Source organism: Diachasmimorpha longicaudata, chromosome 8 (genome assembly GCF_034640455.1).
Source record: "Diachasmimorpha longicaudata isolate KC_UGA_2023 chromosome 8, iyDiaLong2, whole genome shotgun sequence".
In the NCBI taxonomy this organism is placed as follows: Eukaryota; Metazoa; Arthropoda; class Insecta; order Hymenoptera; family Braconidae; genus Diachasmimorpha; species Diachasmimorpha longicaudata.
The window spans coordinates 2,554,203-2,580,051 of record NC_087232.1 but is presented as its reverse complement, the minus strand read 5'-3'; the positions used below and the strand labels follow the sequence as shown (position 1 = coordinate 2,580,051).

The window sequence follows — 25,849 nt, the reverse complement described above, 5'->3', positions numbered from 1 at the left end:
GTTTTTATCATTTCTTATGATGGCCCCCCACGAAATTGGTGATTATCGGCCGATAATCGATAACGATTTTTTTCGACTGAAAATTGATATCTGGCGATTATTTTTAGTTTATTTTAATCACTGAAACTGTGACAAACTCAGGGAGTCGTTTGTAGTCATCAATTGGTCATTAATATAAACCGCTTTCCTGCGATTTTTCAAAATTGGGATAAAAAAAAATATCCTATTTCTCAAAGTATATTTTTTAAGATAATTACTGTCGAAAATAACGATTAACAGTCTCTCAGATGTTGAGAACTCCACGAGAATTTTTTCTACCAGCAGAGTCTTATTTCCAGTTTATTTTAGTTCCCTTCCATCACTCAAAAACTATAAAAAATTATAGGATAATTTTTACACCTCAGTTCAATCTCTGAACTTTTGCTCTCAATTTTTTATGCTTTCGTGGTGAAAGGAATGATAAATTCCTCCTCCCAATATTCTTCTGACATTATATCCCAGGAAATGAAAGATAATCAATCAATCAATAAGTCAAATGAATTTTGTAAATGAAAAAAATTGGCATTTTCGTGCTTTTTGACTTGTCAAAAAACCCTCCAATAATTTAAAATTCTCACTTTTCACTTTTCCAAGTCCTTGCGTGCAATTATCCACCCGAAATTATCAGTTATCGTTGATAATTGATAGATTGTATGCGTTTCCAGGGTTGAGGGTAGACGGAAGCCTCGTGGTCACTCGACACCGGCATATCTCACGGTCGTGTCGAGCCATTGGCAACTGCTCTCAAGATCGAGGTCGTTCCCGTATGTGAACAATCACTAGTGATCACTCTCCCCTTGCAAATAACAAATACAATCACCAGAAGCGCTGGAAATTCACATCAGTTATTCGGGAATATTACGACAGCTATTGACCCCAATTGTAATTTATCGATTAAAAATATTGCGCAGATGTTTTCCAACTTTTTGAATTCTTTTTTTCTCCATTCAGGAATGTCTATTCACACCTTCTGGATGATGTAAACAACAGTTTCAATCGTTTGTCGGTGATTACAGGTGTCACGATAATCTACCGTCGAGTATTGTTATATATTCAGTTGTGAGGTAATGTCAGAAAATTTTTGTCTCTGCTCTAGGAAAAAAATGGAAAATATAAATTCACTTATTTATTCGATTAACTAATTAGATTTTTACCACTTTTTACGAGATTTTTTTAATGTTCCCGGAGTTTTTCACGGATTAAAAAACACAACTGAGTTAAGGAAATGAAATAATTAGGTTAAGGTTATTAAAGATATTGTTAGGATTTTTATGCACTTGAGAACAACTAAATTTTGTGAATTTCGGTCACTCCTCGGTGCCAATCAATAACTGATACACCGAATAGATTCTGGAGCAGAAGAAGATTATCTCTTCATTGAAAGAATTATATCATCTCTACCTCGTAAAATCAATGATGTACTAGTTTAAAATATTTCCAGCCCACCAAGTACAACATTAACAATCTATCGACAAATTACCAATGTCCTCATAACTTTTAGCTGGTAATGGCGAAATTTCTTTTCTTGGAAAACCTCAAATCACTATTCCATCAGAAAAAAACGATTATTACCCCAGCAAAAAGCCTCCGTTCCAGCAGTTTTCCTTCAAATTTAATTTGAAAATACCCTCGACCCTCGAGAACTGCATAAGAGCGTTCAATTATTCAAATAAATAAATCAGTCCATTTCAATTTCACTAATTTCACCACTTTTTTCACGACAAAATCACTTGTGAAAATATTTATTTATTCGTTTACTCCAAATGTTTTCGGAAAATCCATTGAATTCGCTTTAACGTGCAGTCGACCCACCGCAGATTATTTATCTCCTATTCGAATCAAGTATTCGTAGTTATCACTCGTGAAAATCGATTACGTGTCAGTTTAAAGGGACCCCAAAGGGAACTTGTCTCGCACAGACGATATCCGGAGAACGAGTGAAGCAAGTAGAAACGTGGGAGACTGAAGAAGGCGAGTGGTGAGCAGTGCTGAGTCCACGAGTTTCGTGGTGAGGGAGTGGTGGCTCGATTCTCCTATACTTTATAGAGAGGGGCCGATCGAGGGGGAGGGGAACAGGCTCGGGAGGGTGAGGAGAGTCCCTATGCTGGGGGATGACACGGAGTGGCGATGCAGGAGACGCATCGTTGGAATTCTAAGGAAAGTCTCGGTGCCATTGGTGGATGCGCCACGGGGAAAAGTGCTAGGTCGTGGGGGATTATCGATCCTGCTGCACCAACTCACCGGCGAGGAAACACTAGGGGTTGTTACGGAGGGTGGATGACCCCGCGGGTTTTATGAATTGGGGAGGCGATTTCGGGGGAATTGAGCGAGGAAGACGATGAGTGCGATTGTGTGGATTATAATCTACTATTTTCAGAAGCTATCAGTTATCGTAATTTGAATCTAGAGAAATTATACGGTGACTTTCTTGATAATTGGTTGAGAATAATTTTTGGTAATTTTTTATTTTTTTGGAGATAAAGATTTTTAGTCGGCAGACGTCTGATAAATAACAACTTTTTCACGCACATTCGGTTATATTTATTTGTTGGAAAAATCGTTCAATTGATGGAAAAATAGATATTTTTATGGCGAGGAAAACACTCTTCTGAGGAGTATGAGAATAACGGTTCGAAGAGGAGCCAATGAATGCAACGACACGAATCAGTAAATTGTTTCTGGTCGAGTGATTGTAAATAATTTATTTTCACTAATGAATGAAAAATATTATTTATTCCTTACGATTGTCTCCATGTTTTGTTTTTTTTTCTGTGTTCATCTTCCGATTAACCGTCAACATTACTTCCAGCCCCAAAATTTTCAAGTGATATAGTGACCGTAAATAATCCCCCTGTACTATCAAGAAATTGGACGGTTCATCTCCTTTTTGCTATGATCATTCCCACCTCAACTAGATCTCATACTCATAACCATCATTGAATAAAGTATTTGATTCGATAAAAAAATTAATCAAAAATTCATAGAAGCAATGATGGTATAAAATTCGCTGTCTCCAAGGTTCAAGTGTCCATACAAATTCTTATCAATCGTTCCCATCAAAACAAACTCGAATGAAATTCTTCCATTAATTAAAATCCCAATCTTGTCCCTCAATTTGTCATTCTCGTCACTGCCATGTATCAAGGAAAGACGAAATTTGAATAATTTTGCAAGCTTATCACTTCATTAGTGCAGAGCTGTTGCGTGACAGTGGCCGAGTGATGTTTGCTTGCAATTTAAATAGGCGCCCCGCTGGGTCTCTGTACAATTTAATCAAATAAAAATTCATCAGAATCCGTTGATCAATTCAATTCTCGGCGATCCTTTGTCATGGTGATTCTCCTTATCTCCACGACACGAGTAATATTTTTTTTCGAGGCAAACTGTCGGTTTATTTATGTAAAATAAGCATTTGAGTCGCAGTGCTGGGCGGGAGATAAGGTAATAATTATTCCAATTTTCTGGATTCCGCTCGACAATTTTGGTCAGAATCGACTGGTGGCTGATGGTAATGCAGTTTTTCACTGATGACCTTCGTACAATCCCATTGAACCAGTTTTCAGCATGTTCCGTGGAAAAAAATGAAAATAAAGGAACAAACAACTATGAAAAGTTCGTGGGAAAAATAAGTGAATGCGCTACGTCAATGGGAATTTTTTAAGTATTTTTCAACCTCTCAAACTGAAGAAAAAACTAATGAAATTTTAATGTTTTTGTAATTCTACTGGCTATAAGGCTGAGGCTATCACACTTTCAATCAGGGAAATCTTCATATCTTAAAAAATATAATGAGAGCTGAAAAAAACAATGGACGATAAAAGATATCTTGCTTCAAAATTTATCCAGTCTTTTTTCATTGGAGAACGGACAGCAATCCCTTTCGGATGTTGGATTTTTTTTTCAGAATGAAAAAGTTTGAGACCCGATCAAGTAGCAAACGTAAAAAACTGTATTTTGAAATTTTCATCACCGCAATAAATTCAATAAATCACAAGAAAATTAAATAGTCTAATTAAAATTAATACATGTGCAACTTTCATTTAGAATATATTCAAGTAATTGAGTCGAGGCTTAATGGTGCCACCTGAGGTCTCAGTTTGTTCAATTCTTTTGTCACATATAAGTTTTTGAAAATAAAAAAATCATTTATAAAAAAAAATTTTAAAAATTAAAAAAAATTAGAAAAATTAGAAAAAATTAGAAAAACAATAAAGGCGGGAGAATTCAGAGCGATATGTAAGGAGTAGGTCCTGATCAACTAACGTATTGAATTTTAATAGGAATGGACAGCCGAGGTTCAGCCACAGGACAGGGCCTAATAAGTCTCAACTTATCGAAGACCAGCGGAGCTTCAGCTCTCCTCGGGATTGGAGGGAAAAACTAGCCGAGACCTGAGGGTGCACACTCAGGCCCCAATTTCTCTAGTCCTTGTTTTTGTCCATCACCAGACCCAGAGGATTTCTTTTGAATTATTAAACAACATTTTTAAGCCGAATAATAAAAAAAAATTACAGAAAACTAAATGAATTTTTGTCACATGGTCATCTAGGAAAAGCAAAAACAATTTTTTCAAATTCTCATTAACTTAATAAATATTTTCAATACTTCTTTACCATCATGAGAATCTCCCTCTGGTCCACTCACTTATGCACCCAATCATAAAAAAATAAAATAGAAAGCTGTCGAAGCTCGCGTGACAATTTTTCCGGAATTCAATGAATTTTCGTAAACACTCTAGAGGGCTGGACCTATAAATACTTTTGGAAATAGCGAAGATTCCAACTGGGACTAATTGCAAGTGCCAAAAACCATACCCTAGGCGCATAACGCCACTGCACCCGGTGGCAACGGTGGAATGACAGTAAAGTAAAAAAGAAAAAAAAAACAGTGAACATTCTTCGCGTGCTGTAGACGCATAAATCCCTCAAGGAGAAACTTACTTATATACGACAGATAAATATAAACGAGCTGAGAATATGTCATGTGACCTGAGAGGGAGGGGGTGAAATATGTTACTTCCGGTTAATATCTCCAGAGGGTAAACACAAAGGAATTTCTTTCACTTCATTTCCACATTCGGACTACTTTTTCGCGAATTAGTTTGCTTCCCTCTTCATTTTATATAGAAAAAAGTTGTAAATTGCGAATTTATTTGAAAGGGGACATATCACCCTGTTGGAAAATTTTGGTGCCCACTTGTGACATCTTTGTCAAGCGCCGGGATGCGAAAAATAATTTGAGATGTGAAACGTGACACGAAATGACATGAGGAACAGCCACAACAATCTGTCGTCACGTGACAAGAACGTGACTGTTTTACAATGCGACCGTCACATTCCGTTCAATTAATGGCACCCCCCGTATGATCCTGATTCGAAATTTTAAAGGTTTCTACCCAATTATGGGGTTGTCAATTTCTTAGGGAATTTACACCCCCCCCCTTCCTATCCACCCTTAACAAAACAAATTTCTCAGGACTTCTCGTCAAATTTCTGGACATTTGTGAAATATATTCAAAGAAGTTCTGGAAAAATTAATATTTAAGATTATTTTTCCCACCCAAATTTCAGCCAATAGAATTGCCCCATTTGGTGATATTTTGTATAGCCTACCTCGAATATCAGCGATTATTTTTCCCATCCAAATCTTGGCCAATAGGATTGCACCATTCGACGTTATTTTGTATAGCCAACACGGTATTTCAGCGGAAATTCTTGGAAATTTCACTGGAAATTTTGCATGTTGCCTATATAAAAAAAAAACAAATGATGAAGTAACCCTCAATTGTATCTGACAGATTAAATGACAATTCGTTGAAAATTATGTCTCATGGTGCAATTCTATCGGCCAACATTTGGATGGAAAAAATAATCCCCCGAATACCACTCGAACTTCGAAATTATCTGATATTTCCCTCAAGGTTCCCTACAAGCAAATAAGCTTGTTAAGTTTTCCGGAAAAATCACTCGTGCTTCGCACTCGTGATTTTTTAGCCTGAAAAACTTGACTCCTTCATTTGTTTGCAACGAATCTATCGGGAAATATTCGATAATTTTGAACCACTTGTGGTATTATATGTGATTATTTTTCCCACCCAAATTTCAGCCAATAGAATTGCACCATTTGTTGATATTTTGTATAGCCTACCTCGAATATCAGCGATAATTTTTTGAATATTTTGGTAAACAAACGACACTTAACCAAATAAACCTCTTTTCATGTCATGGCACAATTCTCTTGGCCGAAATTTGGATAGGAAAAATAATCCCCTGAATACCACTCGAGCTTCAAAATTATAGAATATTTCCCTCTAGGTTCCCTGCATACAAATGAAGTCGTCAAGTTTTTCAGGAAAAATCACTCGTGCTTCGCACTCGTGATTTTTTAGCCTGAAAAACTTGACTCCTTCATTTGTTTGCAACGAATCTATCGGGAAATATTCGATAATTTTGAACCACTTGTGGTATTATATGTGAAAATAAAATTTCCAGTGCTGGCACCAAAATTTATGTTAAGAATTTCTTTTGGTATAGTGAATGACGCTGCCAGAGGAGCTAGAAAGAGGTGAGCCCTTTTCATCCGAACGCCCACACTTGAAGTTCATCTCATTAAAAAAAAAAAGGTTTATTTTGTTGAGCTTGTGCATCAACTTAGTCCGGATAAATGCGTACGAAGTGCATGGTCGATGTTCATAAATCAAGGGAGCTGTTAACCTTTCTAAGCAGTCGACATGGGAACCTTTGTCCATCCCATCTCCATCATGGTGTGTAAAATATCTCGCGTGAACGTAAATAACTTGAGTGGTAATGGGGCCCATGTACGTTAGTTGAATCTCTAACATTAGAATTTATACACGAATGTATCACGAGGATTACATAATCGTATATTCTATGGGAATTACTCGGCTTAATGTATGTTGAATTATGAATGCTCTAAATGTTCCCTCTGATGTGTTGAGTATTTTCTCAAGTACTTTACGCATTTTTCATCTTGTGAATATGTTGTTGGAGATAGTTGTTTTGATGTTTGAACATCGCCGCTCTCATTATTGATATTTATTGGCGATAATACCGATGCCATAAAAATTTTATGTCACGATGAACTTGAGACATGACTTGTCCAGAAATTGTTATGACTCAGGTACTAAAGTAAATAGTGATTCACTCGAAAATGCGAAATTTCTGGACATGAATGATAAGATATGTCAATTGATTACGGATCTTATCAACTTGGAAATCCGCATTTTGCTCGTAATTTTCCGTCATACGTAGACAACACATCGGAAATCACTCGGGTTAATCTATCTTGAATTATCAATGCTGTTAATGTCTGCGTTGAAGTACTACTAACTACATGCTCAAATACTTTTCCGCATTTTTTATCTTGTGTAAGAGTTGCTAAACGATATGTAAACATTACAGCACTGGTTATTGCTATTAATTGGTGAATTTATTGAAGCCATCACAAATTTCACATCCCAAAACATTCAAAAGTACGTCCAGTCGACGAATATTTCTGTTAATTTTCAAGATAAATATTAATTTGTTTTAATGAATGAACTTTCTAGCCAGAAAGGTTTCAGCAACATCTGAATTTTATTTTTATTCCTCAGATTAAAATCTCCTGTAAAAATAAAAAAAAGTCCCAGCAATTAAATTTATTCAGATACTTCTTTCCCCAATTTCGTTCCTATTGTTTCGACTTTTACAATCAATAATATAAATGATAATACCCTCACACTATATCGTTCGCAACAGAGGCCTGCATGTGACCTCGCAACGACAACCTGGTTTCGATACTCGGCTGTCACAATATTCAGGTGTATCGACCGAGCAAGTTCATAACTGTTACACGTGTACTTTGTTGTTAATTGTCTGAAGACATCGATATAAACTTAACAGCATGTGATGGTGTCAGTGAATGCACTCGTATTTTTTTTCACTCATGAAAGGTGTAATTTCCCCATTGTATTTTTGGATAGTGATGCAATTCACATTTTTCCCAGCGCTAAGTCAACACTTTCAGATCTATTCCAGGGCACACGACTCTTCATGCTCCATTGAGACAATCCACAGGTGCATTCATCTATACTATTTATATTTTTCACCATATGACATGGTAACAAAAATTTTATCATCTCTCTTAAATTCCTAAATATTTATTTGAAACATCTTACAATGGATTTTGTCTCCACCTCTCCCCTTCCCCTCTCTCAACAACATCTCCTACATCAGCACCATCAAAAAGTGTAGGTAGAGACGTAGAGTATCTCTGTCTGGCTAAGCCTATACATTCTCCCCTCTAGATGGACGATTTAGGTAAATGCACTTCCTCCTTTAACCGAGAGAAAGTATGTAAGTCAGTCAAATCAGGTGAATGACGGTTGAGATCCTCTCAACGATTTTTTTCATGAGTGAATGGATGATTTCAGATTCTTCAATAACAGAATTTTTATGGTTGAGTGATTGTCCGACGAGATGACTGACAATTGGATGGATATTTCAGTGGAGAATGGGTTGAAAGATAAACATGAAAATCTAGGATTTTTACTCTGAAACCTCTTATCCTGGATGTTATTTCGCAATTAACAAATCATAAAAGGTCAACTTATCACGTTTTACCACTTGAAAACTGGAATTATCTCGATGTGGACTATGCAAACTTGATGAAAAAAAATAACTAAAAATAGAGTTGTTTGAATATCAAAAGGTGGAATCAATCAAATCATCAAACGTCTGGGAACGCTTCCAATTAGTCTCAGTATTCTACTCCACCTGCCTGTAACAATATTGGAGATCTCAACGGAAGATGGATTGCCCCGATGGAAAAAAGAAAAGCCAACGAGAATGAGAGTTTATTGGGGGTGGGCACCTCTGCCAAGTAAAAACAATAGCGAAACTTATTTAGTATGCAAAGGGATTGGCTCGACCTATCGTTCCAGCCGCGCCCAATGCATTCAATCAAAAGCCAAAAGGGAAAAAAAAAATCTTAAATATGAGAGATCGATCGGGGTGAGTAATAAAATGGAGCGAATGGTTCGGACTCACCCATAGTTTTTTTTTCCTTCCAAACAGACGAGAAATCGAACAATAAATAGAAGTTATAGAGGCAGATAATTACATAATAAATTGTGTGAAGGAGATAATGATCCTGATACATATATATTCATTGTAAACGATGTGGAGACGAGAGTGGTCGTTACGCATTCGTCTTGAACGGTCTGAAGAGGATTATGATATTTATGAATTCGTAATTCACGGACCATAGACTTCCTGAGGATGATGATGTTTGTAAGTGAAGATCAGCCTTCGATGATAGATAACGTAAAATGATTTAGTTGACGCTAACGAGGTTTTTTTCTATTAAAACAGGCACTGGGTATCTGATGTACGTGGAGAGAATTAAATAGTGAGTACTACCGGTGCTATAGTACACTACTATGACATTATTATAAAATAATTTTCAAATTATCCTACAGAGAGAGAAACTGTCTATGAAAATTGCTGAGGACATCTGGAAACTTCTTCACAAATTACGGAAAATAATTGACTCTTTGCATAGCAATGTTTGTCCCATGGGCCCATATGGTTGTATGCATCCATGTGGTTGTTTAGTGGTGATACCTGGGACAGAATTCACTAAATTTGAAATATGATTTTTCTGTCTGTTCTGAGACTCTCCTGAAGGGTTTTTTCAATAAGAGACATAAAAGTGATTTTAAAAAATCTCGAAGAACAAACAGTTGTATTTGTTACTATTCAGCAACTATATGTTCAGCTGTATTTCTATATTTTATAGTTAATCAGTAATTGGAAAAATCGGATGAAATTGTTTAATCAGAGAATTTTTAATTTTCATGAGTTATACCTAATTATTGTGTAATTGAATTAATTTTTTTTGGCTTTAGACTCCTGTTTGTATTCCTGACAAGGTATGCCAAGTGTGAAACTGTCAAGGAATTTATTTATAGACTTAGCCACTCAACTCGTTCGTCAAAAACAGCAATTTGGGTTAACGCATTCCTCCCCATGGCAAAGGATATGGGAGAATGAATTCTCAGTTAGCATTCGTATTCAGTATGTTATGTATAGTAGTACGCGAAATGAGATGTAATTTTAACGACGGTGGATGGAGAAGGCTAATGCACATCATTAAAATGAATTGTACGCAATTATTTTAAGACATTAATCATGCAATTTTATCCATAGAACCTGTTTCCTAATATTTCGTATTATTATCCAGAGCGAGAGAATTATTACATTAAATTCCCAGCGTTTTTTTTTCGCAAAATTCCTCATCTCAATAAAAATACAAATAGAAGTTTGTTTTCAATGATAAGTTACACAAGGAGACAACGATAATCGTTGTTTATCGTGTACACATGCACATACAAAAATAAATAGGATAAAATGACTGAAAACAGCAAAGAATAGAGTGTAAGGGAAAGGAGTCCTGCTAATTTCCATATCCTGTCGCACCCACCAGAAGAAAAAAAAAATTTGAAAAAAGCGTAACGGATGTTGAGGAAACTCCTCAATTTGTTAATTTTTTAAAGCCCCTTTCTTGCTCTAGTTTTTTTTTTAATCAAACGATTGATCGCCGGCACACGGATATCAGTGGAAAGTCCCAGGAGTGAACAGACCCGATCCCATACGATTTATCGTTCACTTGAATCTCCGGGGGGGGCAGGCTCAAGCCAACGGTTAGGCTTCAGCTACCTGTACCTGTATTACTGGCTTTTAATTACATACATTTCAGTCATCCAGCAAAGTGTTACGCTCTGCTGATTCTCTGTGATATACCCATCGATTAATGGGGCTAAAATTTTTGTTCAATTCCTCCTAGACATGTTTGTTACGTTCGTTCCAAATTCGACTCATCACTGATGCAAACTTTATCGTGAAGATTAACTGTTAGGGAGCGGTTTGGGACGATGAGGCATTCATTCAATTAATCAGCATTTAGAAAGTGAATCGTGAACTGAAAATTCTCAAGGAGAGAGGAAAATTGATTCGTTGCAAGTGAATAATAATAATAACAGTATACACTTTTTGTAAACATTTAAAGTAAAAAATTTGTGTTAATTCATGTGTAGAATTCTGCTAAATTTGTATTTAAAATTTTTTTTTTTTTTGATGAGTAAAATATCTACGAGACATTTATATAAAATTGAAGGGGTAAAACAGGTGAAAATTTATAGGGAGAATTCATGATTCCACATCAACAACAGAATCTGCACTATTGAATTAACATTCACGAATTTTTCCTCAATTTTGAATGGCGCCCAGATGATCACGAGCTTGACGTTTATTTGACGCTCTGTTAAACAGTCTGTTTGCTGGAAGATCGATAATGGTAAACTCCCGATATTGATATTTGTTGATGAAAAAAATACAGATTTCTCCTATTGCATTGGAGAAATGTCTGCAAAAGGTTAGATGCATAGATTAACCTGTCCGACCGCTGAATTTAAATATTCTCCAAAGCCTCACATATGTCAGAATACCACAAAAATCGTTAGAGCAATTTTTCACCGATAGAAATGTAACCATTTCTCTGTAGATTTGCATCTCAATATTAAGCACAATAATAATTCAATTCCCATATCCCGGAAGTGCGTGAATAGCATAGAAAAGAGAATTACTTTCACATGACCTTGAAAAACCTAACAATTCCAGGGAAACTAATGGGTGTATTCATGAATTCAGGATTGTGGAAGGAGAAATGACAAAACAGCAATCGAAATTACGAGTCTGAATTCTAATGGAAGAATAGAGGACTCTACAATTCAGACGGTTATGTAGCTCATGACGACGATAAAAGTCATTACGGAAGTTTGAAATCAGGAAAATATAAAATATTCTAATTTCATAGAGCTGATTACTCAAAAAATTAAGGTCATTATAAATTTACTAATCAGAATTAGATGAAAATTTTTATAACATTAAATTAAGATATTTTCCTGTTCAAAATGGAAAATAATGAGATTACAATTTCACTGTGATTTCAATTTCTCAATTAAAAAATTGGACTAATGATCTTTTTATCATTTTTTAATTGAGATAATTACGAAATCAGTGATGAGAAATAAAAGAAAACTTTAGAATATTTTTCTAAATTTTGTCGATTATTCTTCGATTTCTGCTGAATAACTTAATAGCAATTAACAGTTGACGTCGATGTCTCCATAGAATTACCAATTATCAATAACAAAGTCCCTTTAGTAACCATATAATCTACACAATTCCCATTCAATTAATCGAAAGTTGATTCACGTGCTTGGAATAACTCAGGAAGTCACTCATTTTGTTGGAATAGGTGAGCGATAATGCTGAACCTGCTTGGACTGTCGATAGTCTCAAGAAAGTTGCATTGATACGAAATGGAAAAAAATGATGCGACCGGTTTTGACTCTGAGGAAAGGATTACCGGTACAGTTGTATTTTGTGAGAAAGTATCTAGTATTTTCGACTCCTTTTACGGTCATCAGGAATCTCAAAGTATTGTACTATAACTTAAATATTGAGCATAAAATTTTCATGAAGTTCAAAAACTTTCCAGACAACTTGATTGATTTTCGAAACAAACTAGATAAAAATTCTTTTGCCATAGTCAATCCTTTTTTTCCGAATTCCTCGTAAACATGTGAACTGTATTATGAGAGTCCAAACCTATCAAATCTACAGATAATTTAATGATAGTCATAATAATAAACTTATCGATTATACTTTTTGCTTAATTTAAGAGAAAACATGAAACGAAAATATAATTTTCACTCACTCGAGGGCCATGTTCTCAAGTCCTGAAGTGGTTTCCAAGATATTCAACTGAAACTGATTGATGTCGTACTGCCCTGCATAATCTATCCCCTGATTAAATCTGGAACAAACAAAAACAATTACCTCAGTATCAGCATTTTTACGGTAACCCCTTAACCCAACATTATAAAAATATTTGAGGAAACATATCGATTTGATTGAAAACAAATATTTATACATATCTCCAATTCGTTCAATATTGATTGCATCATTTACCTCTTTACATCGGCTTTGAAATTTTGGTATTCAATAGTAACGAATGTTTTTTCTGAAATTAATTACCCATTTCTTCTTCTGTGGTCACTCGCCATATGTTCAACTAGAAGCTTCCCCATTGGGGATGACCACTTAGTTCCTGATTTTTTTTACAAAATACTAAATTCTCATTTCCCTTTATAAATTCTTATGTCACACCTTCAAGCCTGACCACAAAAACCGAGTAACAAAGTGTTCAGAAATAAAGAATCGAGTGCATAAGTGCCTGAACGATGTTACACCGTGACACCAATTCAGTTGGTGCTAACCACAGTTCCATTTGACCCCACATACAAAGTATCCACGACCTTGGACCCACATCTGAATTAACCACCTTGTTTCAATCTAAACGACCAGTCACAACTGCCTTAATCTTCTAGACCACTGTCTACAAAATAAAAGGCCCAAGGGAGCTGATGATGCATCTGAAGATATAAAAGCCACGATAATTGGAAAATGGAGCAGAACTGATGCTAACTGGCATGACGAAATGAAGAGACAAGGAAGTTATTCAACTCTGGTGGCAAGCATGCACAGTGTCCAAGTTCATTGCACCCTGTCGATTGCTGTAACGTCAGCAATTAGTGTAATTACCTGCTGTCCAGACTCCACTGTTATCTCTTTGGTACTGGACACTTTTGCCGGAAGCATTCAGCACTTGAGGAGATATTATAGATCAGATGATGCTTAATAGACATGTGTCAGCAAATCAATCTTTTTATTATTTCGTCTATTATTTTGTTGAGATGTCCTAGTATTTTACGAAGACAATTAAGCTCAAAACTTTATCAAGCGTTGACTTTTGCGAGATCAAATTAACTAATTTGTTCAAATATTTTTCTACTAATTTCTCCTCTGATTAATTTGTCAATTTAATGATCACTCGATCGATTGGTAGATAAATAATTAAGAAGAAGTATCATCTGAAAATAATGCTGTTGCTCCAAACCTAATCTTTTATACTACTCTGAGCTGATATCGATAAATAAAATAATAAAAATTAAAAATAAAAATTCTTCATATAAAAAAATTTTAAAACCGCAATAATTTGAATTCGTTGCAATCTTCTATGGTCCCATTCGAATCATCAGCGTACTTTATCTGTCATATAATGAATAACAAACGCTTCATTAACTTGCCAAGAAAGAATTTCCAAGATGAAGAATTTTGGATCATTACTCCTGGTTAAATTTCAATTAATTTGACTCAACGATTTATATTCTCCCATTTGGGTCATTTAAAATGTTCCCTTGCGAACATTGACAGGGATATTAATCTCAACCATGTTCACCTAAATGATCGATAAATCACCTAAAGGTTCTCGTATAATTCCACAAATATCAGCATTACAAGAGAATTCTCGGTGTGGAGACGTTCACTTTTAACAAGTCGCAATGAAGCATTACTATCGGGGGACTGCAAGTTCGTGCATGATGAAAGAGACGATAAGGCTAATTACACCCGGTACTGCCGGGCACGTGGATCCACATTCAGACCAATCAAGGCTTCTTTCACCCTCACCATATCCCCCCCCCCCGCTCATTATTCATTTTCAATGCGTAATGAAAATCTTAACTAATTAAAGTAGCCCCGCTGCGCTATACAGATGCATTAGAAATCGATTGAAAAATATTGAAAGTATGGAAATATACTAGGATGTTCTCAATATGCTAGGATGGATTAAGGACAGTCTTCCAGAGGGGTCGCTCAACCAAATGAACATCTCTAATCACAGCAAACATAATTTTTTGATTTTTATGAAACACAACTGACGGCATGTGGATGTCATACCTGCAGGGCTTTTTTGGATTTGGGTTCCACCGAAATAAAAAATTATTTAATTTATAAGTGGAAATGTAAATTTGGTTAATTGTAATATTCAGCTAATGTAATGTAGCTAATATAATTTTTTAACAGATTGAATGAGTTTTATCATCACATCTATCTTTTAATTTTACTGAGAAATACCAGAAAAAAAATTATAATTTCATTTAATGAAATTATCATTTTTTTTTTATTACTATTTAGAAGAATAATACCCCTTAAATAGGAACAAGTAGGCATGAGCATATTATCTACCACTTTAGTAATTAATTCATTAATCAATCCAATAAAAACCTTTTATGTGAGAAACAATCAATTTTGACGAACCAGATCATCAAGTTAAGTAATAATATTTGTTATGTGGCATTTGTTAAACGAGTTACTCACGCCTTTCGTTCTTCACCAGCTGACATTTTTACACTAGTTAGTGTCAACGACTGTGTCACTTATTTAATCCAAAAAACAGAACTGACTCTATACCACGTACGCCTACGAAGGACAGGTCTGACAATGAGACTTCGGTGGATACCGTAGTGCGCTCGACAATCAACGCCTTGTGAATTTATCTGACGGTCATTTCCCCCACGATGTCGATATGACAACTCGCGATATGCCACTGGCCGTCATCATCATCATCATCAAGTCAATTTAAGTGCCTGGCATCGTCCTTAATGTTTTTTTCGGAAATGGATGGATGAGATAGAAGGCTCAGATAGATCGTAAAGATTAGGTATCATGATGGAGGAAATAACTTCTCAGAAGAAACATTATCTGCGATTGATTGCTTGAAGATAGAGAGCAGTGACAGTTCGATTGACAATGACGATAAACCTTGGTGAAAATCGTAGCTTTTGAAAATTGCATGGAATTTCAAAACAGAAAATTGTATATTCCACGTGGACGTGAATGAAAACTGTAAATTTCCCTTCAATTATTTCATGAAAATTTACGGTAATTTATACTAAATATTGTTGAATATTTGTACTTCAATTAAAAATTCGATTAAGTTGGGAAACTCTAGTGTTTTATTTAAAATCAAATAATGTGAAATTGTTTTGTCTTTCTATCTATAAAAAATATCTTGTCTATAAAAAATACAAATTTACTAGATTCTCACTTTACGACACATTAATTTTTTTCGATTATCTCCCACTAATTAATCAACCAGTGAAGGCTACTTCACCATTCATCGCTCATTGGTCAATATTTGAATTCATCATATTTATTTTCATAATAAAAAATGATATCGTAATTATTCGCTCATAGCGACATAATAAAAAATAACTTAGATTCATTACGAACTGCTAAACTAGGTTGAATTTCATATTCAATTAACTATTGATACGGTAATGACAAATAAATTCAGCTGTACTACCGATTAAAAGAGAATTTAATTTAATAATACTTTGCCATTGAAAACGTTGAGCAATGTAAAATATTAATTATTAATAATGGAATCCGTGACCTTCAACTCATTTCATTTGTGCTCCAGTTATAACATAATTCATTCAACATTTTCTATCACCAATCTATTCAGCTATTAAACTCAATTAGAAGAAAAAAATCTTTCTTAATCCGATAAAAAGTACATGTCTAATGTAATACATATGATACATAAGATATCTACATATATACATATATACCACAATTTATTATCTCATCATTATTAAAATGAATTAAATTCTATCAAATTGAAAAAGAAAATTGAAAATTGAAGAAAAATAATGGGTTCAGCTGATTGCCACAATGTTGACAATTGAAATATCAATTTTAGATCCTAAAAAACGCAAAAAAAAAAAAAAGCAACGAAGAAGAAGAAAAATATGATGATGATGAATAAATTAGTCATGAGACAATTCTTTTTTTTCTACATTTTCAATATCAGAATAAATAAATGCGAGATACACTATTTTTACTTCTCTGGTAAAATTTAAAAAGCTAGGGAAATCCCCGCGAATTGCCTCCACCAATGACAGCACATTCATGGATCTCACACTATAGACGCTCCTCCTCGTTCCCCCATAAAACTCTACAGTCCGATAACTGGCAGTGAGATGAGCATATTTTTCTGAGAACGCTAGCAATCTAAGTGTTTTTGATAAATCCCTGGTCATTTGAATCGACGCGATAAATAATATTCAAGGGGGCCGAGCCCGTTTGATCTCTGTCAACTTGTCGGTTTGACACACACGTCAAAGATGGCTGATAATAAAGAACCACCACCGCTATTTGACAACGTTGATATTGATAAAAATGAGGATATGGAGGACGACGACGAGGACATCTTCGCCTCAGCCATCCAGGTATTTCTGAAATTTATCCATCAATTTGTTATTTTTTTTTATCATATTCTGAATTTCAATGATTGTGTCGTTGATTAGGAGCATAATCCGTTGGGTGGCAGCAATTCGTACAATGGAGTGTCTACTGTTCAAGCGGAGCTGCCTAAATTGACACTCAGAGATGCTCCAGAGGACACATCGTACTCTACTGTTTCCAGTCCAACCCCCGGACCACTGACATCTCCACTTGGCTTTGTGCCGAATGAAATTGGCGATCTTCAGGAAGTGCCTATCAATGATAATCAGAGTTCAGAGGCTGCTGGAGGGAAGCAGAGTCAACAGCTCGAGGAAGTAAGAATTTTTGCATTATTGAACCTGGAGAATCGCTGATTTTTGAAGACAAAACTCGTGGAATCGAAAGAGAAATCAGTTTTATAACAATATACTTCAATTTTTAGGTTCTAGTTAAACATTCATCCTTTTAAAAATTCTGGTCTACTCATGAATTTCCTCCTTGTGAACTCGTTTAATTTCCACATGGGATTCATTAGAAGAAACTGGACACATAAAATCTAATGATTGATTTTCTATTATCAGAGGAGTGAGTCAGTTTCCTACTGATTAGAAACTCCTAAAACGTATTCCGCAAGAAAGCCTTGGAGAATTATAAAGTGATAATGCTATTTGTAGAATCTTTATCATTGACGAGCACAGAATTGTTGGCTCTTTCAGGTTTAAGCTATAAAAAATAATATTCTTGTTCTATCTTCTAAAACTATAAAAATCTAACATTGGCTAGGTGATAATCCCCATTTAATTTACTTGGATGATAGTTTATTATCACTGTGAAAATATGAAGAATGGTATTTATGATGGACACTCTACACCATTGAATTTCAGATTCCAACAGAAACATCCGATGCATTCCTGAAAATTACCATAACATCACCGCAAAAAATAGGGGAGGGAATGGGCGCATATGTGGCGTACAGAGTCGAAACTAAAACGAATATGCCAATATTCAGAAAACGTAGTTTCAGCGTGATGAGACGTTTCTCGGATTTTCTCGGCCTTCACGACAAACTCGTGGAAAAATATCTCAGAAGTGGAAGAATTATTCCACCAGCGCCTGAGAAGAGTGTGATAGGTATAATTACTTGATAATTTAATAGTAATCAGAGCTGGAAAGAATCACATTGATTTTCTCTATTCGCAAATTTTCAACAAATATCCGGTAATTCAACCGTTCTTTCTTCTTTGCAGGAATGACGAAAATAAAAATGTCAGGCGATAAAAATCAGGAGCAGAACTCGAGTTCAACTGAATTCATTGAGAGACGTAGAGCAGCTCTAGAAAGATATCTTAATAGAACTGCTACTCATCCTGTTTTGAGCATTGATCCTGACTTCCGAGAATTTTTGGAGGCTGGTAAAGTCAAACTTTTTGCAATTTTCATTTCCAATAGTTAGAAAATCAATCAGTTATAATACAAAATGTATGGTTGTATTTTTTCAATTAGACATGGAATTACCAAAAGCTACAAGTACTTCAGCCCTCAGTGGTGCTGGTGTGATGCGTCTATTCAACAAGGTTGGAGAGACAGTCAACAAAATCACATACAAAATGGATGAAACTGATTCGGTAAGGCCCCCAAATATTCTCCCGAAATAGAAATCAGTACGGTAAAGTGGTGAAAATTCACGACAATAAATTCTATGAAAAATATTTAACAAATATCAATTAATTTATGGAGCACTTGAAACCTCTGTCCAACTTCACCAATGGACGATTAAAACTTATTTTTGCCCGTTTACATAATCTGAAAAATGATTAAAACATCATATTTTGGATTTTGTTCTGATCTCACCACTGTTACTAAATTGAATATATGAGTAAGTTGTCACTGCATGCCAGAAAAACCCTAAGTATGTGGAATAATTTTTTGTTGCTTGCGTTATAGGAGGGTAAGGTACGTCTATATCAAGTAATTGATTTTTCAGCTGGCTTTCGTCTGCTATCAGCAATTAAATTGCAGGGAGATGAGTGCAGACATTCAATGTATATGAGTTTTTAATAGTATATTTCTCATTTCAAAATGAGACAACTGTCGTCTTTGTAATCATTACGATAGTAGTCTGCTGTTAAAATACTCTGACTTTTTCAGATATTTTCCAATAGATATCTCTAGAACAACTGACAACTATAAAAAAATAATCAAAAAAAAACATTTCCTAGTCACTCGCTCAAAGAAATTTTCTATAAAATCTTCCGAAAAACATTGCACTCATTTCCTGGGTTATTAATTAACAACTGATGCGTTAACGTATCATCTCACTCAAAACATAAAAATAAGTGAACCATCGCAACATCTGGCTTGGCATCATCAGCTCATTAATTCCGTTGTCACCATAGCTACGATAAAACTAATAATGTCACATTTGCAGTGGTTCGAGGAGAAAACCTCTCAGATAGACTCCTTGGACACTCAATTACGTGCATTGCACTCAGCAGTCGAGACATTAACAAATCAACGACGAGAGTTGGCGAATTGCACTGGAGCATCTGCCAAGTCAATCGCTGTGCTCGGGCATGGAGAAGTTGGAGTGTCTCTGGGGCGAGCACTTGCACAATTAGCTGAGACACTTGAGAAAGTCGAAGTCGTCAGACGTGCACAGAGCAATAGCGATCTGTATCAGTTTGGGGAGATGTTGAGAGATTATGTGGCACTCATTGGTGCTATCAAGGTATTGAGCCAACTCTTTTGTCATTGTTTTCTCACCCGTTGAATCATTAAAAGTGCCCTCTTCGTGATTATTAATAGTTATTATTATTAATGGTTATCATTGTGTTTAAGGATGTTTTCCATGAACGTGTCAAAGTATTCCAAAACTGGCAGCACGCCCAGATGATGTTGAACAAGAAACGAGAATTGAAAGCACGACTTGAACAGGGTGGACGTAGTGACAAGACCTCCCAAGCAGCAACTGAGGTCATCGAGTGGGAGGCAAAGGTGGAGAGGGGTCAGGAGGAATTCGATAACATATCGAAGATGATTAAGAAGGAAGTTGAAAGATTCGAAGTGCTGAGAGTCGAGGATTTTAAGAAGCAACTGACCGAATACCTCGAGGCAATGCTCCAGCATCAGAACCAGCTCATCAAGCACTGGGAGAGCTTTCTCCCTGAGGCACGAGCTGTTGCATAAGAGCCCAGTTTATGATTAATCATGATTAGTTCCGCAGCGAAACAGTAAAACAGTTCAAGCCGATTTACCCCTCAGCTGAGGTTTTGAGGAATTGCTCCGAAACTAAGGGTGATAAATATTTTTTTTTGATGACCATTTTGTAAGATAAATGGAAAATAACAAAAAATGTCTTGACAAAACTTTGTAAATCCCTATTAGAATTCGTAATATTGGTTCAAAACTGGCCAATAATAGAAATCGACTTCGTTTTATCGCTTCGCTACTTAACTGATTAAACAGTTCTGTTATTCCCTGAAATTTTTCTCAATTTTATCTCCTCGAAATCCAAGTTCTTTTATTGTGCGAGTCATAGACCTGATGCCCACGAATAAATTCAATTGAAAGTTTATGCATCTCTCTTCATAGCATGTTTGATAATTGGGTGATAAAAAAATCGTATTTTGATATCACAATGGAGTACGTGGATGTTTTTATGAAATACCTCGTCATTCCTGAGGCTGAGAGGAATTTATGAAGAGATGGTTTTTGAACAGAATCAAGAGCTTTATGACAAATATCTGGATATTTTTTAGGAACAATTTTGAGAGGTACGGAAAAGTGGGATTTGTCTTCTGCTCTTTTTAAAACAATGGAAAATCTACCCTTTGTCACTCATCTACAGCTTAATATTTGATTGATCCCGATAATTTAACACTGCTGAAGAATCAAGAATCCCTCTCGAGCATAAAATCGGATGTATAAATACGTTATCATATTAATTGCATTATTAAAATCTTAAAGGAGAATTTAAAGTGTATCAAGATGTATGTACGTGCGTATGCATGCGTGGGTATGAATCATGTGTCCATGAATTTATTATTAATTGATATTGTTAGAAATTTTATTGGACAATAAAAGCATTGAAAAAGAATCTCACCTCTCTGTTTTTCAATTAGTTTGATCCCTAATCAATTTCAGATCACGCGATGAGTAGAAAAAAATTAAGAAACTGGCAAAAACTGAAGTAAAAATCAAATTTTTCATTTCCTTGCTTTTTTTCTATATTTAATGTGATTCGTTAATGATTGTGATCTGTTGGATCTTTTTGTTGCAAAATATGAAGTATAGAACCTGACAAAATCCAATAAAATTACTCTTATCTCCTCCAGATTTCTTATTTGGAAAATAAAATTCCTGTTCAAATTGTTGGAGACGAAACAGGGCGAGTATTCATCACCTCAAAACAACTGCAATAACTCGAGGGAAGGGAATCGCATTTGTAATTAGTGGATAATATAAAGCTCACTAGTTGTCCACTCCACTGGTCAGTGCAAAAAACACACCATCGAGAATGTCACGGCGAGAAAGAGTTCTAAATTTATACAAAACGGTAAAGGAAATTGTAGGTAAAATTGCATTATAACCCCTGAATTCGCATTTTATAAAGTATTTTCATGTTATCTGTGACACAGTTGCTTTATATGGGTCGAGATTACCCCCAGGGGTTCGATTTCTTCCGAGTGAGTCTGAAGAGGGCTTTTTTGAAAAACAAATTCGAAAGCGATCCCGAGAAGATTGACAAGATGATTGAACGGGGCCATTACGTGATGAAGGAGATCGAGGCTTTGTATATGTTGAAAAAATATCGAACGATTAAGCGGAGATACTACGATGGGCCTTCGAATGCGGCCTAGTGTAATCACTCACTTTTTATATGTTTAAACAATATTTTTGTACAAAAGAAATAATGCACAGCTCAATGCACAATATTTTTTTCATCAATGGAGAATAAAAGCTTATTTTATGTCGTTTTAATGACTCTGGGCTAATTATTTTGCATTAATTTACTGTGACACTTATTCTCTTTTTGTAAAGAATCATAATATCAAAGCCCACTTTCTATGAACATTAAGTCACATCCCCATGAGTGATCGAGAATTGAGAGGGAAATATGAAAATACTGAAGAGAAAATTGAAAAAATGACAATAAAAGTGATGTGTTCATCGGCAAAGGCTTGAGAATTTTTCATAATGCCAGAGACATCATTATAAGTCATCCCTTCATCGATTTTTACAATGAAACAATGCGATTTAACCATTTGTTTTTCAAAAATTCTTAACTCTAACCTTAATAATCTCCTTCCATCAAATCCAGGTGGGCACAAATCCAACGATATTTATCCAATCACTTCACCCAATCCAATATTAATTAATCTACACCACTGATCTCATTTAATTACGCACTTTATTAATAATTATTGCTTAAAATGAGAAGCAACGCGTCCTCTCTCTGTTTGCCACCTGTGAATTCGCCATTTTGATGCATGCACTCGAGGCCATTCCCCCACCACATAGTCAACAATCGAGCTTCGATTTCAAAATAAAAAGACTGACAAACCTCACCGAGATACGAGAACAATAAAAAAATATATGAAATTATAATAAAATTTATCCAATCATAGTTTGTTCAAATTTTTTTCGAGTTGTGTTCACCTGTTTAAACACTGGATGATTGGTGATTTAAAAAAACATGTTGCCACGTGACTGTTTCAGGCGCCCATGCGTGAAAAATGTTAACTAATGCGCACGGTTAACAATTTTTGGACGTGTATTTTTCTACACTTGTTACTTTGGAGTAATTTATTGCTATAAATACCTTGTAAATAACATTTATAAATATTTACGACGTTTGAATAATAGTGTAAAGTGAATCTAACAACAACTGCCATGGGAGACGATCAAAAGATGGATCATCGAGCTCGAAAACGTATCAAAGAAGTCAAGAGGAAAGCGAGACCAGGTAATGTAGTTTTGTATCATCTTAACCTCACCTTCGACTCTAATGAGCCGTTAATTAAATTGTGGTAGTTTTTGTACTGAATTTGATAGGCTGAGAATGTCTCAAATGTTTCAACAATGATCCCATAATTTTTGGATGTTTCTTTCGCTTCAGCTGGGGTTTCATTTATTTTTACAACAAAGTGGAAGATTTGTGATTGTTGGATATAACAATGTCTTGGAGTTGTGCCCCGAAATAATGTCAAATCAGCTGAACCGTGACGATATGATGATTTAGAACAATCTATACATGGCTGCATGCATCTGTACAAATTTATCAGAATTTTTCTTAAAGCTTATGGAGAAAAATAACTGACGTTGAGACAAGAATCCTGAATTTTTTCCCCACGATTGAAGACATTTCGAAGCGTTTTTAGATGATATTTCAGTTGAATGGATGGCGTCTCGCTTAATATAAGGATTTTCCACATATTATTTCCAATATCTCGAAGTCATAAAATTAGTTAATTTTTGTTTTTAAATATTCATATTCGTCTGTTTTAGAACTAGCGGATAAGGCTGCGTGGATGCAGCACGGGTACGTTAAGAAATTCGACAAGTTCTGGGACTTCAAGGACAACGTAGACAGAATCGATGAGACCAAGGTGTCCAACGGCGAGTTTATAGAGAGATACGAGAAAATTTACAAACCTGTGATAATTCAAGGTGTTCAGACAGATTGGAAGGCCCAGCATAAATGGACGATAGAGGTATGCTCATTTTTTAGTCTCCAAAAATTTGGCACGAATGTTCATTTCGTTTTCTCCTAGATTTTTCAAATTACAGAGAATCAAAATTGAATATTGATTTCTGTTTCAGAGATTAGCCAAAAAATATCGTAACCAAAAATTTAAATGCGGTGAGGATAACGAGGGCTACAGTGTCAAAATGAAGATGAAGTACTATGTGCAGTATATGCAGAACAATGACGATGATTCGCCTTTGTACATATTCGACAGTTCCTTTGGGGAGCATCCCCGTAGAAAGAAATTACTAGACGATTATATTATTCCAAAATACTTCCGTGACGACTTATTCCAACACGCTGGTGAACACCGGCGACCGCCTTACCGTTGGTTCGTCATGGGACCAGAAAGATCCGGTAATTAGTTTTTTCAATTATCCTTATTTCTTTGGGAATTTTATTCCTGTAACGATGCCTTTCTAGATTTTTTTATCTTTATTGGGAGAAAAAACTAGAATGTCGTTAATGAATCAATTGAAAAAAAGAATAGAAGAAGCTCGTTTTTCTCGGTAAAACCCGTATGAGGATGGATCTTCACATTTTTTTTAACAATGGATTTTTAAACAAGAATTAATATCGAGCCTTTTAAAAATAAATAAATGTATCCGCTTCGTAACGAATAAAAGATATTTCCTCAATTTATTTGTTTGGCCACAGGCACAGGGATTCACATTGATCCCCTCGGTACGAGTGCTTGGAACGCCCTGATCTCAGGCCACAAACGCTGGTGCCTCTTCCCTACCCACACACCCCGAGAACTCCTTAAAGTCACTGGGGCTGAAGGTGGAAAGCAGCGCGATGAAGCAATCACCTGGTTTTCTGTTATTTATCCAAGAACAAAGTTACCATCGTGGCCTCAAGACTGTCAACCCATTGAAGTTCTTCAGAATCCTGGCGAAACTGTTTTTGTACCCGGCGGGTGGTGGCACGTGGTCCTTAATCTTGATGAAACTATTGCTGTTACACAGAACTTCTGCTCACGCACGAATTTTCCTGTTGTTTGGCATAAAACGGTATGGCGAGATTTCCCACTTGGGTTTTTCCTGAGTTAAAATTTTTTGGTGCCTTTTGTTATCGTTTTTTTAAAAAAGCAATCACTGCTGCAGTCGTTAATTTTTCTATATTGCAGGTTCGTGGAAGACCAAAGTTATCTCGCAAATGGTTAAAAGTATTACGAGAAAAAGAGCCAGAGTTGGCATCTCTCGCAGAGACTATTGATGTGAAAGAAGAGACAGGAGTGGCGAGTGATTCTTCCAGTGGTTCATCCAGTAGTTCCTCGAGTAGCAGCTCCAGTTCACAGTCCGAGGACAGTGAGGACGACAGCGGACAGGAGTCCCTCTCCGCCCACAAAAAGAAGAAGAGGCAAGTCCACACCAATATCATTAACGTTAATAATAAGCAGGATTAACAGTAAAATAGAGACAACACTCTGAGAAAGAGATGAATTCACAATACATTTTCATTTTATTTTGCAAAATTTGTTTCGAGGTTCGACAATAGAGCAAAATACAGTACCAGGGGAAACAATCATTTAGCACAATCCAGAGAATCTTTTTTTAAGCTCAATCACCAATTAAAAATTCGAAAAATGTCCTTTTTAAAGAGAGTTGAAAAGTAACGTGAAAATATAGTGTGAATCATTTTTTTTTACCTCAGCGATGAACTAAACTGATTTTTGCTTGTATTATCCTCAGAAGAAAGCTGAACAACCAGCTCTGACAGTGTTACCTCCTTCAAGCCGTCAGTAAACAACAACTGTACAGTATTAACCAATTATTATTGTTTATACTGATAATAAATACTATAATTGCGATGATTTTTCTGTTCGTAATAAAATGAATGCTAGATTATGCCAAATTTGTCAAAT

General features: G+C 35.5%; 4 protein-coding genes and 1 long non-coding RNA gene across 15 annotated transcripts in view; 4 read left to right on the top strand and 1 right to left on the bottom strand.

The window, feature by feature from the left end:
- LOC135165323 (uncharacterized) overlaps positions 1 to 22,698 on the bottom strand; it is a 42,088-nt gene extending 19,390 nt beyond the window's left edge. For 2 of the 10 annotated variants that reach the window (XM_064126500.1, XM_064126502.1), the window contains exons 1-2: positions 13,140 to 13,183; positions 12,820 to 12,918 (exon numbers count right to left, since the gene is read on the bottom strand). In XM_064126500.1, coding sequence (XP_063982570.1) covers positions 12,820 to 12,918; positions 13,140 to 13,168 — 128 coding nt within the window. In that variant the 5' untranslated portion in view covers positions 13,169 to 13,183. Of the gene's footprint in view, positions 1 to 617; positions 2,035 to 12,819; positions 12,919 to 13,139; positions 13,184 to 15,323; positions 15,532 to 22,526 lie in introns of those variants that run through there. The other 8 variants (XM_064126504.1, XM_064126507.1, XM_064126510.1 and 5 more) reach the window with 7 other exon arrangements.
- LOC135165352 (uncharacterized) lies at positions 7,802 to 14,123 on the top strand. The gene is made up of 9 exons (XR_010299488.1): positions 7,802 to 8,157; positions 8,274 to 8,393; positions 8,471 to 9,050; positions 9,114 to 9,329; positions 9,411 to 9,447; positions 9,518 to 11,394; positions 11,718 to 11,936; positions 12,358 to 12,470; positions 13,493 to 14,123. It is a non-coding gene; the product is annotated as an uncharacterized LOC135165352 (long non-coding RNA).
- LOC135165324 (sorting nexin-2-like) lies at positions 16,960 to 21,335 on the top strand. The gene is made up of 7 exons (XM_064126512.1): positions 16,960 to 17,239; positions 17,318 to 17,569; positions 18,119 to 18,365; positions 18,482 to 18,646; positions 18,738 to 18,859; positions 19,663 to 19,962; positions 20,073 to 21,335. The coding sequence occupies exons 1-7, from the start codon at positions 17,135 to 17,137 to the stop codon at positions 20,418 to 20,420; spliced, it is 1,539 nt and encodes a 512-aa protein (XP_063982582.1). The 5' UTR covers positions 16,960 to 17,134; the 3' UTR covers positions 20,421 to 21,335.
- LOC135165351 (electron transfer flavoprotein regulatory factor 1) lies at positions 21,596 to 22,214 on the top strand. The gene is made up of 2 exons (XM_064126568.1): positions 21,596 to 21,789; positions 21,872 to 22,214. The coding sequence occupies exons 1-2, from the start codon at positions 21,751 to 21,753 to the stop codon at positions 22,091 to 22,093; spliced, it is 261 nt and encodes an 86-aa protein (XP_063982638.1). The 5' UTR covers positions 21,596 to 21,750; the 3' UTR covers positions 22,094 to 22,214.
- Positions 22,699 to 22,967: 269 nt separating the features above from the next.
- On the top strand, positions 22,968 to 25,832 carry LOC135165337 (bifunctional arginine demethylase and lysyl-hydroxylase PSR). Of its 2 annotated transcripts, none has more exons than XM_064126552.1 (6): positions 22,968 to 23,199; positions 23,742 to 23,947; positions 24,057 to 24,339; positions 24,640 to 24,995; positions 25,112 to 25,344; positions 25,680 to 25,832. In XM_064126552.1, exons 1-6 carry the CDS (start codon positions 23,127 to 23,129, stop codon positions 25,699 to 25,701), a joined length of 1,173 nt encoding a protein of 390 aa, XP_063982622.1. In that variant the 5' UTR covers positions 22,968 to 23,126; the 3' UTR covers positions 25,702 to 25,832. The 2 variants fall into 2 exon arrangements, with proteins under 2 accessions (XP_063982622.1, XP_063982621.1); XM_064126551.1 differs by having other exon boundaries at positions 22,969 to 23,199; positions 25,677 to 25,832.
- The last annotated feature ends 17 nt before the right edge of the window (positions 25,833 to 25,849 follow it).